The sequence below is a fragment of the Notamacropus eugenii genome, chromosome 1 (assembly GCF_028372415.1).
Source record: "Notamacropus eugenii isolate mMacEug1 chromosome 1, mMacEug1.pri_v2, whole genome shotgun sequence".
NCBI lineage: Eukaryota > Metazoa > Chordata > Mammalia > Diprotodontia > Macropodidae > Notamacropus > Notamacropus eugenii.
In genome coordinates, this window is record NC_092872.1 from 312,244,987 (window position 1) to 312,263,375 (window position 18,389).

At 35.3% G+C, this 18,389-nt stretch overlaps 1 protein-coding gene across 1 annotated transcript in view; it reads right to left on the bottom strand.

The window, feature by feature from the left end:
• The window catches only part of RAD51B (RAD51 paralog B), an 850,987-nt gene that overhangs the window by 817,759 nt on the left and 14,839 nt on the right, over positions 1 to 18,389 (bottom strand). Inside the window, 3 exon segments of the mRNA XM_072628343.1 lie at positions 14,530 to 14,678; positions 14,681 to 14,716; positions 17,674 to 17,789. Of these exon segments, the coding sequence (XP_072484444.1) occupies positions 14,530 to 14,678; positions 14,681 to 14,716; positions 17,674 to 17,789 (301 nt within the window).

Below are 18,389 nucleotides of genomic sequence, written 5' to 3' on the forward strand. Positions count from 1 at the left end.
ACAGACAGTTAAAAGTTCAGCAAATGGCTTTCTTAGAGCACTGACCCAGGCATTACCTGTGGAAATCTTGAATAAATCATTTAGCTATCTGCCCTAGTGCTCAGTTTCCTCATTTACAAAATAAAAGCCTTAGATCAGATACCTTTTGAGTTTCCCTCTGATCCCATGATCTGGATATGTGAGTTGCCCAAGGTAACGCAGCCAGGATGTAGATGTGTGTGTGTGTGTGTGTGTGTGTGTGTGTGTGTGTGCATACATATATATACATATATATGACATGTCTTGAACTTTGATTTGTCTGTCACAAAGTTCTCTGTTCACTATGAAAAGCTCCTTGTTATACAATTACTTTTTAAGTCATTAAACGCTTTATTTTGTATGTTTGTCAACAACTCATACAAATGCAGAGGAAGGCAACTAAGATGAAGAGACTCAAATAAGCATTATTTGAAAGAGTTGGGGAAATTTAGCCTTGAGGAAAAAAAGACTGGAGAGGCTATGACAGATATCTTCAAGTATCTGAAAGGTTTCTCTATGGAAAAGATTTTATTTAATTAGCTGGGCCACAGGAAAAAAATAGGAAAAATTTATGGAAAATGCTTGAAAGTAAATATGAGTTCCACATACAAGACAGCTCTAATTAAAGTGATACCAAAGTACAATTCTTCAAGCAGAAGCAATAGACCAATTTGGGGTAATGTTACAGAAACAATTCTTACTCTGATACAGACTAGACTAGATTACCATGTGCTTTCCAAATCAGAGATTCAATAGAATCAAATAATCAGTTCAAAAATAAAAAGGCCACAGTGTCTACACTACTACACATCAAAGAAATGAGAAATGAGGAAAAAACAGAAGACATTGCTAATTCTTACAGTTAGCTTCATTAAAAAAAATTCCTATTTTTACCTGACGTTAAATACTTTGCTTTAATAGGAACTATTTATACTCTCTGTATGTGTGTATGTATGTATATGTATGAGTATGAGAGTGTGTAATAGAAAAAGACAAAATCCTTCAACTTCTGCCGAGTACACAAGTTAACCACAGCTGATCACCTCCACTGACAAGGAGGAGAGAATGTCATAAAGGTAATAACAGTAAAATACAGCAATGGTTGAAGGTGTGGGATGTGGGGTAGGGAGGAGGGAAGGATAAATACTGAAGTGAGAAAACTGGCAGATTAGAAGGAAATTTGAGAAAATGGTAGGTTTGAAGACACAGTCAGGTTAGGGTTTAAATCCCAACTCCACTATTTTCTACCTCAATAAACTAGAAAAGGCACCTCTATGGGCTTCATTCTTCTCATCTGTTAAATGAAAGGAGCACTAGATAACCTCTTAAAATGCCTTCCAGAGCTCAATCTATTCATGCTTCCTCTAGACCCTTTAAAATCTACTCTTCTCAAATACAGGGTGAAATGTTAAGATTAGCTTATAAAATGTTTCCCATTTTAAAGAAGAGAAAACTGAAACTGAGACTAGTTTCTGTGGTAGGAAATAACATCTGCCTTGTTCTAAGTCAGACCTGTTTTTCCATAAAAGGTACTAATGGCATGTTTAAGATTTGGTTGGCTGGTTCAAGGTACTAAAGGCTGAAGCTTCTGGCATCACTTTCCTAACTGTCTCTGTACAAAAACAGCCACATTCTAATGTTTGGCTAATAAAAAATGATGGGCAACTCAGTCAAGGAACTTTCATTCAGCTGAATCACCTCAAAGTGATTATACCTATTCTTACAGACATCTTTCTCCTATCTTGACTAAGTAAAATTGAATAGCACGAGTCACTTTTTTCCCAATATTAAACCTAAACTACCATCAGTCTGACCTTCATGAACTCCTAGGTTGACCCAGAACAAAATCAAAGGTGGGATTAGAAATTTTTTCCATTCTCTTAAGACAGTCACCATTTCCTCCATGCTGGTAAAAATTAGAAAATATAAATTGCCCTTACAGGTGACTCTACTTTTGAAAGATGAAACTACCATTAAGGCAAATCAGGAACTATGAGTTACGGAAATCCATTCATGTCTAAAAATTTTGATTTCTAATTCACTTACCTGTTACCTCAACTCTATCCATTTGTGTATCAACAAAAGGACTGACTAATGAGAACCCAGTACTCAGAGCATGCTCAAATTTGCCCTTCTGGGTAAGTTATATAGAATATGTCTAATATTCTCAGCTTTATTCCATCTCAACACATGAAGCTTTAACTGTGTCTACTTCCTACCACAGCTGAGTAGGATACTAGATCTACTAGGAAGTTTTCTTATCTTATGAAAAGCCAGAAGTATTGATGACTCAAAGACCAAGGAACCATAACTGAGTTCCCATACACAAAGATAAGCCTTGCCCGTTGCCCTTTGGCACTTTACTGGAGGCCAAGAACTGCTATGAACAATGCGCAAAAACAGGCTCTTGATGCACCACCGTACGTTGACAAATATGTGGTGCCTCTGTTTCTTTTGCTAGCTTTATTCTTTTTTATTCTTAAGTGAATAAACATGAGAATATTCAGAAATATCAAAGATGCCTCACTGGGAAACAGAACAATATCAGCTGAGTCCAGTGAGGAGACAGCCCAACAAAGAGCCTAGTGGTCTTCTTCATCCTTCCCATCAATGGATTTACTCCATCCCCTTGTCAAAATACCCTAAAATGAACTTAGTGTCAAAGGGGGAAAAGAAATCGACAGGCCACGAGTTGTGATGTACCCCTCTAGGCCCACATGTTCCCTACTTGTGTGACTTACTGGTCTTTATGTTCTAAATTTAAACCATTCTTTCCAGGGAAAATAAGCAAGCTTTGTAAAAGTTAATTTGGGTAGCTGGGTGGTGTAGTGGATAAAATGCATGAGTTCAGATCTGGTCTCAGACACACCTAACACCTGTGTGACCCTGGACAAGTCACTTAACCCAGTTTGCTCCAGTTTCCTCCTCTGTAAAGTGAGCTGGAGAAGGAAAGGGAAAAGTACTGCAGTATCTTTGCTAAGAAAACCCAAAAATTGGGTTCATGAATAATTTGACAAAACTGAAAAATAATTGGAATCACACAGAAAAGCTAATTGATGTTAACTGATTAGTCAATACTGGGAAGTTCACAAATGATAATATTAAAACTCCTACTCCCCTCAAGAGATGTCAGCTGCTTTCTGGGACTCAAAGTACGAGAAGGAGGTGAGTGAGGGAGGCCAATATGTATTTACCTTTTTGCTGGATTTTTTTTCCACCCTTCATTTCTAGGCATATCTGGTGCTGTTTATATTCCTATATTGCAACCAACTTGACAGATATGCACAGGCAGTTTTCTGACATGCCCCTTGCTTTTCCATTTTATGGTTTTTGGTTAGATTTGCAAGATTTCTGGAGGGGAAAAATCTCACCACTACTTGGTTAGATGCCTTCATTCCCTGGCATTCATTCTGGCAAGAAGCCATATTTAAATATTTCCATATTTAAAAGCATGGTCCAGAAATCAAAATCTCAATCTCAGGCATCACCTTCTTAAATAGAAGTTTTTTGCTTCCCAAGACGACATGACACTTAATTTCAATGGGGGCAGTCTGAGAAGTGAACAAGTTAAAAAAGTGCCAAAAACTTGGGAATGATTTTGTAACATGCAAAATGTTTGACAGTACCAATGCAATATTCTGGTTTATTATTATGAAATGTACTTTATTGACACTGGTAAATATGGAATGTAAATGCCTTTGTGCAGATGGTGTCACGGTTGTGTCATTCCTTCAGAAAGCTAAATTAAAGTGTAATTGTTTATATCAAATAGACTTATCCCAAGTTGCTTTACATTTCCCCTAAACATTATTTAATTTACAAAATTCAAACTGCACAAAACTTTTCAGGAATACCAAAGGATGGGAGCACATATACCTTGTGAAGATTAAGTCTATTTAGCATAGCACCATTTTATAGAATTTTATCAGAGGCAAAGGTCAAATACCATCCTTGACTTATAATCAATAAGCATTTATTTACTAAGTAACAAATAGCTAACAGACACTGTGGTAAGCAGTGGGGAGAAAAAGGCAATCAAATGGAGGGAAAGGCGCAGCTCTGTGATTTGGTGATTAGAGCACCATCCTTAGAATTAGGAGGATCTCAGTTGAATTGTGACCTCAGACCCTGACTAGCTATGTGACCTTGGTAAAGTCACTTGTCCCTGAATGTATGAAAAAAATTCCAATCTAATAGATGAGATAACATGCAAAAAAAAAATGATATATTTTTTACAGCATAAATAGGAAGTAATCCACAGAGGGAAGGACTAGAATTATAAAGGACTGAGAGACTTCCTGTAGAGGAGCAGATTGGTGGCACAATGAATGACAGGGCTTGGAATCAAAGACCCAAGTTCAAATATAGCCCCAGCCACTTTTTCCTAGCTCTGTCATGTTGGGCAAGTTTCTTAATCCTATTTGCCTCAGTTTCCTATGAACTGGAGAAGGAAATGGCAAATCATTCCAGTATCTTTGCCAATAAAATGCCAAATGGAGTCACAAAAAGTGAACCGAATGAATCACAGCAACAAATAAGGCAGGGTTTTAATTGGGGCTTGAAGGTAAAAAGTGAAAATGAGAAAACAAAGTATTATGAGCAGTGGGTCACTGCCTGTGACTATATACAGAACCAGGAGATAAAGTGTGTGGAAGGAACAGCAAGGAGAGCGTCCCTGAAAGGGTGCAAGGAATAGGCAGGCTGAATAAATACAGACTAAGGTACTTTTGTCAAAGACCATCAAACAGATAGAATAAAAGTTTCCACATGGCAAGTTCTTTCTTTTCTTCAAAAAAATAAATTCTCAATTAGTGGTTGGTGTTTCCTCTTCTTAAAGTGAGAAAATATCCAATATAAGTACTTCTGATTCCTTTTGCTCAACAGCTTTAAATATTTTACGAGCATGAGGATTTATGATACATATTCTCAAAAAACATATAACCAAGTAAGTACAAAGATAGCAACGAAACAGAAACTGGTTATAATTGGATACTGGCAAAATATGTTTAGGGTTTAAAAATAGGCGTTTGCAACTAAAACAAAACTGTGCCTTCCAAGAACATGTTCTAACAATCATGTCCAAAATGTTTCTTGAATCTACTGTGTTTCTCACACACTGTTAAACAGTATTTTCCCCTTTTATTAGGAAAATTTTACACAACAGAACGAAGAAGTTAGAACAAGAGAACAAAAAGGGTTCAGATGCTTGATCACTACCGAAATGACAATAACTGTAACATCTGAAGCAGTAAAAATTCTAATCTTGACTTCTCAAAAACAGAGTTCCTTTGGCTCTTTACAAGTTGACTGTTCTGTGACCATCGTATCATGGTCATCTGAAGTCAATTACAAAGAAACTTTCTGAAGGGTGAGATCTTTGTAAAACTAGGCAAGGTATTTTCCTATTGGAACAGCTTATGAACATCTCAGTAGAGAAAAAATCCCAGGTCAAAAAGAAAACCACCAGCTAAACTCACAGGACAAATGTTGCTGCTAATAAGTTTAAAGCAGGAGGGAAAAAAAACCTGAAACTGAAGACAACATGCTTTCTGCGATGACCATTAGGTAGCTATAGAACCTTTATATTTGCAAAAGCTTTTCACCATTTCTTGATGAGTTATTATTCCCCATTAGGGTTTACATCTTTTTTTAGACTTACAAGCAAGAAAGGCAAACTGCATAAGCAGCAAACTATGAAGACTAAGCCTAAATCTTCAACGTTTCCTGTTTGAACCAAAAAGAATTCATGATTGTGTTACATGGTAAACAAGGCATATAGATGGATAAAGAATTGCAAAATAACTACAATTCTCATTGCTTTTCTTTTTTGACTTTTCTTTTCTTATAGCATTGCTCTTACAGTGAACATTTGGACAGTTTCCTCAGATATCATATCATTCCCCATCACTACCATCATCACACACATTGGCTTAGATTCATTCCAAACCAAAGGTCCCTTTTGGCCGTAAATGGTGGAACCTTCTAACTAATAGGAAAGTTAGGAAAAGGGGAGGGTTTAGAGGGAAAGATATTGAATTTTGTTTTGGATATGTTGACTGTGAGATATCTAGGAAATATGGGATATCAGTCTGAGATATCCAAGAGACTTGGTGGTGAGACAGAGGGTCAGGAGGGAGGGTAGGGCAAGATAAATGGATCTGGGAATCATCTCTATAGAGATAACTAAATCCAAGAAATTCATGAAACTACCAAGCAAAAGTGAGATCATTAAAAGAATTGATTTCTTTTATTATTCAGAACTCAGGGCCACATGTTCTGCAAATTTTGGTTAACTAAAAGTCTGTCTTTTATCAAAGGACAAGTAGGTGGGGCACCGGATAAAGCACTGGATTTAATAATCAGGTAATCTTATCTTCCTGAGTGCAAATCTGGCCTCAGATACTTAATATCTGTGTGACCTTAGGTAAGTCACTTAACCCTGTTTGCCCCAGTTCCTCATGTGTAAAATGAGCTACAGAACGACCAAATGGGGTCAACAAAAGAATCAGTCTTGACTGAAATGACTAAAGAAAAATAACAAATCTATTTTAATATTAACCTCACATGAACAAAACTATTCTTATGGGGGTATAAAAATTTGCTCAAGGCTTTATACATTCCTTAGATAATAAGAAGAGAAAGAATCTCAACTGTCCCTGGCTCCTTGGCAACATGTAAATCCTCCTCATGGATCAGTCTGTGTATGAATCCTCTAAATGTTGCTTAATCTGTAATCTGACTCGGTTTACCTATAGCTTATTTAATGAGGTTTGTTTCCTTAAGGGATGGATGAGATTATGACTGTTTAATTAAGTTTGTTCAACTTTTATGTCATTAAAGGAATACTTTTATGCCAAAAAGGACTGTACACAAGATTGCAACATGTAAATTAATCACTTCTGCCACTGATCTAATTTTGTCGATAAGAACCCTTGTCAGAGTCCTCATGGTTATTCAGGGTTTATTCTGAGGACTGAACTCTGTTTAAGCATAAAAATAAAACCTAGATTTTTATCTCCATATTGCTTAGCACTCTTCCTCCCACACAGTAAGAACGTAGTAGCTGCTCAGTAATTGATTTATGTTATGATTATTGCAGTTAGAGGCAGCTAGGGAGTCTCTGGATAGAGGTCTGCGCCTGAACTTAAGAAGAAGTTGAGTTCCAATTTAACTCCAGAGTAACAGTGGGAAATAATAAGAGTGTGTCCCTATCTACACCAGGCTTCTCCAATGTCCCTGAGGACAGTTGAAGTTATAGTCATGTGGTGGCGGCTTCTTTCTAGAATTCCTCTAAAATCTGCCAATCAACATGAATATAGGATGGGGAGAACAAGCCACTCTAGAGAAGAGACTGGGGGAAGAGAAGAGGTCTCAGCACTCCTTAGGTTTCACCTACAGTGTGACCTTTATAAACTACTTTGGTGACTTTCAAAAGCACCAGTAAGGTAAATTGGTTAGTTCTGAAGCTTAAGTCAAGAATGTGTTATGGGACCTACTTCCAAAAGAGACTGAACAAAAATAGGTTTAGACTGATAGAAATCTATTTTTCTTGTGCCTTAAGGGAGGCAAACAGTTCAGGCATGCCTCCAAATTGATGGACCATCTCCAAAATGAAAGAAATTTAAGTATCCATCAGTGAAAACTACCTAGAGAACAGAATGTTTAAGGCACTTCAGATTTAAATCATATGTCTCAGCACTTTTACTCTCTATAGCTAAAGCCAAGATTTCATATACACTATCAGCAAGCAAATAAACAGAAAATGATTACAAAAAGCCAGTTTTAAATGGTTTTGAGAAAATGAAGTCATATAATTATACAATTTGTAAGTGTCTTTCAACCAAAAATTAGAGGCATACTATAAATATGGAACACTGAAGCAACAAGACCCCTAATCACTAAAAATAAATTATTATTTTTTAAATAAATGAACAAGAGGACTTATTTCTAAGATGATTACTAAAATGGAGGAAGATAGCCCAGCTCCCATACACCTACTCTAGCAAAAAAACAATCAGTTAATTCATCCATCCCAGAACCACAGAAAAAGTCAGACAAGCTCACAGACAACAGAAAACATATCCTACCAGAAAAACCAGTGCTTGAGTAGGCATACAAGATGGAAGGCAACAGATGGAGGACTCACAGATACTTCAATCACTGGAGGGAAAGGACCCACACAATCCAGAGGTTGGTTAGAGATGTCAGACATGTTGCTAACACCTTAACAGGAAAAGTGTAGTTTGCAAGGCATAGCTTAGTTGATAATGCAATGTATTTGGGATAGGGAATTAAAGGAGGTAAGAGCAGAGATTCCAGTGGTGAAAGGATATGGATCGGCATGGGCTCCTTGGCCAAGGCCTCCTTTAGGAACTGACTCAGTACCACACTAAATTTCAACCAGGCTAGAGATCACCACTCCACCACGCATGATCTTGAAGAGAGCAGACTATTCAGAACAGATTAAGTTTGTGAGCTAGACTTATCTGGGTTTAAACAGCCAATATATATATAACAGAGGTAGAATTTTAAACTATATCTTTCTGACTGCAAGGTCAATTTTCATCCTGTGAGATATATGTACTACCTGCATGGTCTTGAACTACTACTAATCCTTTCACCTCTTTTTGGTCCTCAGTTTCCCTATTTGTAATGGGACATTTATCTAGATGACCAGCTATCACTATACAAAAGCCTCCCAACAATATAGAAGTGACAAAATATCTTTGAATTAAATGCAAAAAAATACCTGTTGTCAGTATGCTTTTTAAAATGGTCTAATTTTTTTTTCATAAAGTATTCAGAAGCAAAGTAAGGATTAGTCAAAAAAATTTTTCAAACAACTCATAACCAACACTTTGCTTGTCATAACTCAGTAAGAAGACCTTCAAGAATAATTTTGAGGCTGTGTTGCAACTTGCATGTTAACTCATTTACATTTGAGTCCCTATTGAAGAATGAGGTTTACTGCAGCCTCAATCATCCCGATAAACTACCAGGTCATCATAAAGACTGGAAGGAAATAAGGTGTCTCTTTCTAAAATTAAGCACAGTGTTTTATTGAACCAATCTGTTAGTCTTCTTTCTCCTTGATTTACAGCAGATTAAGAGCAGAGAACCCAGGCACAGACAAAAACAAAATATAAAACATTAAAAAATATTACACATATAACCAAGGTTAAAAGATAGTAAGGCAGCAGAATCTTCTCCTGGAGATGATTCTTATATGAAAAGTATTTTATAACAGAGTAATGTACAAATGTGAGCTAGTATTATGGAACACAGAATAGTTCCAGTATTAAAAAATGCAAAATTACTGTATGTATTTAATGTAGGGGAAGGAATATATTATATATGTCACTATTATCTCCTGAATCATTCATTCTTATTAAAGTAGAGAGTCACAAGTGATACTGATGACTTGAAGATGACACTGATATAAGAAGTGAACATGAAATAAAGGCATACTGGCTTCTAAAAGGTAAAGGCAATACATTTTAGATACTTAATTTTTAAAAAAGTTTTGGTGTTTATTTACTCATTTTCTTGTAGATAGACGTACAATGTTTTCTTTGACAAGTGGATCTGTACTGGAAAGACTTAGAGGAACTGATGCTAAGTGAACAGAACCAGGAGAATATTGTACATAGTTACAGAAGTATTGTACTATGATAAATAATAAATGACTTAGCTATGTCACAGGATTATATATGTATAGGATTAGCAATACAATGATTCAAGAAATTCCAAAGGATTCATGTTGAAAATTCTATACATGTCCAGAAAAATGGGCTGATAGAATCTGAATGCAGATTTAAGCATTTTTTCACTTAATTTTTTTGTATCTTCCTTTTATTTTGGTCTGTGTCTTGTTTCTTAATATGACTAATATGAAAATATGTTTTGCATGATTACACATGTATAACCTACATCAAATTGTTAATCTCAGGGAAGGGTGAGGCAAGAGAGGGATGGAGAAAATTTAGAACTCAAATTTTTTCTCCAAATGAATGTCCAAAATTGTCTTTACATGTAATTGGAGGAAAAAACAGTATTCTTTGAAGTTTATGGGAAAGAAAAGATTAAGTGGGTCTGTTGTTTGCCTGGAGGAGGTTCCCAGGTTTAGCAAATAAAATTGCACAGTACAAAAGGAAATAGACTTAAAATACAAAAAACTGGATTCAAGTCCTACATTCATCACTCTCCAGCTGTGTGATTTGGATCTAATCCCTTAACCTTTCTGAGCCTTCATCTTTCATTTATAAATGGGGATGATTAATACTCTTATGTACTTATGAGGGTGGTTATAAGTCAAGTATTTGGTATAAAGCATCATACAAATGTGAGCTAATGTTATTCTTGAACTAACACAGACCAATTAATTCCAGGATTAAAAAAAAGGCATAAATCTTATTCTTATGTTGGGGTACATTGTTTTTCCTACAAGTTATACAAAATATTGGATAAAAGCTTTAAAGAAAAGTAATTCCTTAAGACCATCAATCTGTAAGCACATTTCCCTCAGATTATACAAATAGTACAAGAGGTCCCCAACACTTACTTGTACAGCTCACCAAATCACTTTTAGAGCTGTATAACACCTTCTATGCCTAATTCTAGTGGGTACCACTTACTCAGGAGTAGGTATTGAGCAGAATGAAAAATTCCCCCCAAAAAAAAATTAATCCAAAAAGTCGTGGCCAAAGCAAACCAAATCATGATGAGGAATAGGAAATAATGTCTATTAGTAAAATAATAAATTATTACAAAAAAAAAAACAATAACAAAAGTTTGACTTCTGGCAACAGGTCTGACATGGTAAGGAAATTTTGTCTTTTTTTGCTAGTTCAGGGGGTTGACAACAGCCCAGTAGCACCCTCCCATTTGTCTCCAATCAAATTTCAACATAAAATATTAGAGAGGAACACAAGAAAAAGATAAGCTATCACAAAACATTAAAGTCAGTGATTAGACAAAAAAATAAAGAGTACTTCAATTATGCTTCTGTGCTGAATTTAGCTGTGTCCTATGCCATGGGACTTGCTCTGAATCCTTGATATCATCAGGATTTTTTCACTTTTTCCTATACTAAATATTAGGATTGCTTCTTTTCTGCTACTTAATAGTCTACATATAATCTTAACATTCCCTTCCACATCTCCTAAATCTCCCAGACTATATAACAAGAGGGGGTCACAAAATGCATTCACAGTATATCTCAACAGTGCTTGCCTATTGCATCAAAACAAATTCAAAAATATGGTGTGTACATAAACACATATGTAAACACACACATAAAATTGAGTTTTATCTATTAGGACTGCCTTCATTTCTTTGATATACGGTACAAATTGTGGTAAAAGTATCTTCCAGGAAATTTAGCAATAGAGTAGACATCATAAACTCTTACACTCAGAAGATCTAAAAAACAATGCCTTTGTGCCTCTACAAAATTTTTTTTTCAAGAGTACCAACGATTACCATAAAAACTTTTCAGGTTTCTTACTTAATTTTAAATGTTTCAATACAAATTCAGATTGCTTGCTGTCTTGGGGAGGGGGAGGGAAAGAAGGGAATAAAACTTGGAATTCAAAATCTTATTTAAAAAATCAGTGTTGAAAGGTATCTTTACACATATTTGAAAAAAAAATACTATTTACATAAAATGTCAAAAAAATTAAACTTGGTATCTCCAATTTCTCATATGCAGAAAAAAGGGTTAAATTTACTAAAGTCACACAGAAAAATGATAACAGAAATCTCATTAGAAATGTCATGTCCAAATCTCATCTTAGTTTCAAGGCACAATACCACCCTGTCCCCATGAAATCATGTTTTTGATACCGTGCTGCATGATCATTTTTTTCATCACAATAATCCTTAGAATCTAATGAAGAATGTAAGCTCTTAAGAGATCAGACTGGTTCAGCTTTTGCCTTTTTATCTCCGGCAACTAGCATAGTGCCTGGCACTTTGCAGACGTTTTAATAAATCTTTAATGATTGACTAAGCATGTTAATTTTTTTAATGGACAAGTAACTTATAAAAAGCAAGATTTATATAAGTACAACTCATCACCAACAAAAATAAACCAAAATCATACTTTCTTTTCATCTGTAAGATACTGCTGCTTTCTTGAAAACTTTTTCTCCCAAGAACACACATGAAAGGTATCATTGAACAAGATTGTGCAAACAAAATATCCTACATGAACCACAAATTCAAAAATGTTTTATATAATAAGGAACTATGAACACAGGCATAAGAAAGGTTTTTTCAACAAATATTTTGAGTACCGACTCAGCACAAGACATGAAAATTTGAGGAAACAAAAAATATGTGGTCCCTGTCCTCAAGAAAATTGCAATCTAGATAAATAATCAAATGAAGGATATAATAAGAGTGAGCAAATATTTTTGTAAGTTTTTCCATTATTTTCCCTATTTTGCTCATGTCCAATATTCACAATAAATAAAGTATGAATTATATTTGGAATTTATCCTCTTTTTAGTAAGTAGGATGTTGGAACATCTTGAAAGTTCTTAGCAAAGTAAGAAATGTTTAAGATATTAATCCAATTAAAAAGGAACAGTTAACATAATACCTTTTTCAAAATCACATAATTATGGCTACAAAAATTTACTACTGCCAACCCAGTATTTCTATCCTAATCTCCAAGTAGAAAGCAAAAGTTTTTTTAAAAAGTGTGTTGTTTATAAAGAGCTGTAGAAATCAAAAATAGAAATGAATTACAATAATGCAGACATAAAGTTTTCTCAATTAAATTAAAATTATTATTTTAAAAAATCATCTCAACTCTTCTTCAAATAGGGGTAGGGGAGTGGTGACTGACAGGAAAGGCATTCAAAAAGCCTGCAAAATCTACCTTCATTAGTTCATAGGGTTCCCACACTGCCCTGTCCCACCTTCCCCCAGTATTGCTGTGGGTAGCACTGACTACTAGTAACTCTAAGGTGGATAGTGAGATACATGCAAGCTCGTGTACCATGTATGTGTTTATTTCCAGATGATCTGACATGATCCACAGTGGTTTCTCCTAATTATTCTCCCTGCCTTTCCATTTCAGTTCATCCTATGCACTGCTGAAAATATAAAATATAAATTTTTCCATTTCATTTTTTAAAGACCTTCACAACTTGGCTCCAACCTGTCTTTCCAGCCTCAATGGACATTATTGCCCCTTTCGTATTATACTATCCAGACAAACTGGCCTTCTCTCTGTTCTCATCATCTCCATGTTCTGGTATTGGCCATACCTCAGTTCCTGCAATATATTCTCTCCTTAATGCCACCACATTAAAATTCCTCTTTAAGGTAAATCTCAGGGACCATTTTTTGCATGAAGCCTTCTGATTCCCACCCCAACTTCTTAAGTTTACTTCCTCCCAAAAGAGCATGTAATCAACACCATTGTACATATTTGTAACATTACACTTTATATTTATGCTTATGGTATCCTACATTTTTGCTGGATATATTTTTCTATATATTTAAAGCTCATTGCAAAGACTTTTTCATTATTAAAATAGTATTCCCAGATATATTCACATAACACATAGCAGATGCTTAATAAATGTTTGTTAATTTATTGGTTGTATGTCAACAACTATATCAAAGTGTCTTTACTTATTTTCCATTTTATTTGACACCAGCATGATATGTTTCGGGATCAAGGGTGTATAATTTGAAAAGTCCAAGATGGATAAGATGAATTCTCTTCCTATTAGAAATCATTCTTAGACCAGGATTTAAGTCAATACCTGATTAGAAATTTATGTCCTTCAACTTGTTATTTTTGTTAAAGACCTTCCAAAATTGGAAAACTACTCTTAACAGAAAAAAAAATCCCAACCCTGAATTCAAGCACCATCTAAAATCATTAGAAAGCATCCAGAATACCGTTCAGACCTCTGACCAAATGCAAAATGAGGCATGATGCCTTAGAGCTGTCACAACAAGCCTTATCTTTCATATTTGCAAACCAAAATCCCCAGATGTCAATACAATTTCTGCAAATGAGATAAATATATATGTATCCCAACAACAGTCTTCAAGGGTCTATTAACAATTTTAATTCTAGATTTAGAACTAATGTCCAGATTCTTCTAGATATCAAGCATAAGTACAAATAACTTGAAAATGCTATCATAAAGGAACAATGGGGATAGAACTGGGATTCTGCCTAGTCAATTCTATCTAGGTCAATTGCACAAATGTGACAAAAGGGGGGAAAGAAATATGAAATGTGGCCACAGACTGTACAGGAAGAATGACTGGATAAACATTCTAAAATTCTAAAGTCTGTCTCAAGTTAAATCTGAAAGCAGAAATTGAAACAAAATAAGTAGCACCATGAAGCTATTTGCTAACGGCAAATAGACTGCACAGACTGTTTAAAAATAAAACAGCCATCTGGTTGTAGTTTTCCTCTTTCTATGATTTTGACTTTATACTAGAAGTCGAGAGCTTTATAAAAAAAGAAAATCTTACTATTATTGAAAATTCCTCAGCCAAATATTTCAATAATGATGCTTCTCTTGCCAAAATGTTACTTCTTTCTCTCTTATTGCCTTGAAGTTGTATATCAAACTCCTTTCTGACCACAGAAGCAATGGAATCAATGATCAAAAGTTTAACTCATTGGAGATAATTTCTTCCTCCAAAGACTCCATTCTTTAAAAGAAAATATTTACAGACATTTAACTGTATGGAAGAAAAGACAACAGGTCACTAAAAATGTTAAAAACTGAACTTTAAAAATTCATGTTGTCCCTTTCCCATATTGCAGGTACTCAAATGTACATTTTTTTCTCCAAGCATCTCAGGATTTTGTTTATTTTATGTCACTCACTGAACCAGACTGCTCAGTACTCAAGTTTACAAGAAGTTTCTTTCCTTAGCTTTCCTATACCCAAAGCAACACTGTTGTGAACATTGTAGTGTTTAGTTAAATCAAGCATTATAATTATAGTGTTTTGTTACATCAATGATATTTCATGTACTTACATTTTTGTTCATTTTTCATGTGAATAGGTTTTGTCACCATTAGAAAGAAAGTAGGGTGTAGAGGAAATACAAAAGGGCAAATGAAATGGAAAGAACTTGACAGGCAAGGATAAATAAATTACCATAAAAAAATTAAATGCACAAGTAGTAAAAATTATGTCATCAGAGAGACAAATGACTCAAAAAGGAGGTGAGAGCAAAAACTGGAAATGGAAAAAATTAATGACAAAACTGATAATGAATATTGGCTAATTATAAAGAAAAGTCTTGATCCAAAAGAACAGGTATGTGTACTTTTGCAGAAATGGAAGTCTACAGTGATGAAAAAGTGCATGTAATGTCAGATTTTCTCAAAGTACTGAGTGATTTTACTTTTAAAAAATTTTCACTTTTTTTATTCTTTATTATAAAGAATGGTTCTCTAGAAAAGAGAATGAAACAGGATATAGAAGGATTAGTAAAGATCTAATATTTTTAAACCCTCAAGTTTCATGTAATACTCAACAAAACTGGCAAAGATGTCAAAAGATTGGACTACTCAGTATGGGAGGGGTTATCAAGAGACAGGCATAATCCTGAATTATTATAATTACAATCAGATACAATGATTCTGGAAAGCAATTTGGACTTACTCAAATAAAAGTTCTAAAATATCTGTACCCTTTGACCCAAATATTCCATGGTTGGGGATATACCCCAAAAAGGTCACTGACAAAAAGAATTACTCCATATACACTGATTTATAATAGCATTTTTTTTATGGTAGTAGGGAACAGGAAAAGGGAGGGGGGAAAACTGAAAGGTGGTACAGATGTGAGAAGGGATGTGTGTCTATTATCTAGCACTGTAGTAATGTAGAGTAAGCATTTACTAACTGGGTGTTGATTGACGGCCTGGAACAAGTAAGAAAAAACACGTCAGAATGTAAATAAGAGTTAGGTGGCATGACACACAATGTAAGTAGACTTTCATAAACACATGGGGTTTGTTGGAGAAAAAAAAACATTTCTTGTTAGAGAGCTGACACAAATAAATGATTTCAATGAAAAGCAGTACCCAAAAAGTATATATCAAATTACACAGGGAGGAGCTCTTTATTTGTGGTAGCAAAGAAGAACATGTAGGATTTCAATAGTACTTTTTAAAATCAGTTTACTAAGTGCTTTATACATATTATTTCATTTGATCTTCACAATAATTTGGGGAGAGGGCTGTCCAGTTATTATAGACCAGGAAACAGGAAGTTAAGTACTTTTTATTCAAGGTCATAGAGGTAAGAAGTATCTGAAGCCTGGACTTGAATTAAGGTCTTCCTGACTCCATGTCCAGGAATCTATCCACTACATCTTCTGTCTAGAACTGGAAACAAAGCAGACAAATTGCCCATCCACACCTGGGTTACAACTAAACAAATTGTGGCTGAGTGGCGCAATGGACAGAGTGCTGGGCCTAAACTCCTAAAGACCGGAGTTCAAGTTCTGCCTCTGAAACTTACTAGCCATGAGATCCTGGGGAAATAATTCAACCTCTTTTTGCCTCAGTTTCTTCAACTTTAAAATGGGAATAATAGTCCTTACTTCTTATAATTTTTTATGAGATCAAATGAGAATATTTGAAAGTACTTCATACATTGCATGGCACTATAAAAATATTAGATATCATATTTTTAGGTGACAAAGGTAAGATGAACAATTAGAGGTTGGGAAAAATCCGAGTTGGCAGTTGGGGACAATTGATGGAAATTTAGAAATTTGGTATAAGATTGAAGAGAAGGCAAGAGTGGCCAAAAAGTTGTTCGGTGAGGTTGCCAAGTCAATAAGAGCTCTTATCTGGCTATAAAAACTTTAACTGAATACTTAAGTTGGGCTTTAAATCCACAAATCGTCTGCCACTTGAAAGAAGAGAAAGAAGCTGAGGTGAAGGTGAGGAAGGAGAGCATTTCAGCCATGGGGCATACAGAGGGTGATCAAGAAGAGTCACAAACAATTGCGAACTTGTAAATCAGAATAACTGAAGGATAGTGATGCCATTCAAAGAAATAGATGATTGAAAAGGAGGGTAAACTCAAGGGATATTCAATTAAACAGTTCTTCCTTATAGAAATTGGAATTTTGGCTGGAACCTGAAAGATGCCAAGGACCCGAGGAAGCTGGGATGAGATGAGAGAACATTCCAGGTATGAGTGACAGCAAAAGAAAATGCCTGGAAGTAAAAGATGTAGAATCTTGTGTAAAGAACAGCAAAGCAAAAAGATCAGTGTCATATGATCTCAGAGTACGTGGGAGAGTGTGAGATGGAATTAGAAGATGGAAAGATGGCATGGAGAACTGGTTTTACAGGACTTTGAAAACCAAACAGAGGATTTTCTAGTCTATCCAAGAGGTAATGCAGAAGAAATTGAGTTTACTGAGTGAAGATGGGGGTGGGGTAAGGAATGTGACATACTAAGATCAGCACTTCAGAAAAATCACTTTGGCAGCTATGTGGATGGACTGGAGTGGGGACAGGCTTGGGGCAAGGAGATCAAGCAGTACATATTGTAATAGTCTGAGCATGATGAGACGAAGACCTGCACCAGGAGAGCTGAAATGACATATGAGAGAAGATGGCTGTATGTGAGAGATGAAATCAGTATATCTGTGCAAGCAAGTTCCTGATGCAAATGAATTTTACTGCTCATTGAAAGCAGTTTTTCTTCAGTGTTGAAAAAGCTGGGAAAATGGAATTCTGCTATCCTGATTAATCTGTGAAAATAAAAATTTTTTAAAAATTCAGTGATAGCTATAGCCAAGTCGCTAAATTTCTTGCAAATCACAGCATAGCCAATTCATCAGCACCAAAGGAGAACAAAAGATTTGGAGATAAATATGCATAGATAGATTCACCGCTAAATTACCTGAGAGGTTCATGTAGCACAAATTCCCAACCCCACACACATTGTAAAAAGACTAAGCTATGGGAGAGCATATAAATGGGGAGTAGGTAAGAAGATAGAGGGACATATTTGATGTACCCTAATCACTTTGGTAATGAATGAAAAATTCCTGTAGTTTCCTATGAAAAGGAAAGCCTGCAGGAAAATGGACAAGGAGGCAAAAGAAGGCACTGACAAAAGGGGAAATAAGGGGAGGAAATTCTTATTTCAGGAGTAGAGGTTATCACTGATGAATACTTATGGGGGGAAGATGTTCTATAAATGGGAGACAGAGATGTTACAATGGGTTTCATCTGGAGAGATTTGGTAGAGAACACTCATCTTGTTCCAGAAGCTTTGGGAGATAACTGATAACCTGAAGATTGCTAAGGAATGGACCTAGGAAGGATAATACATGACAAATGTGTGT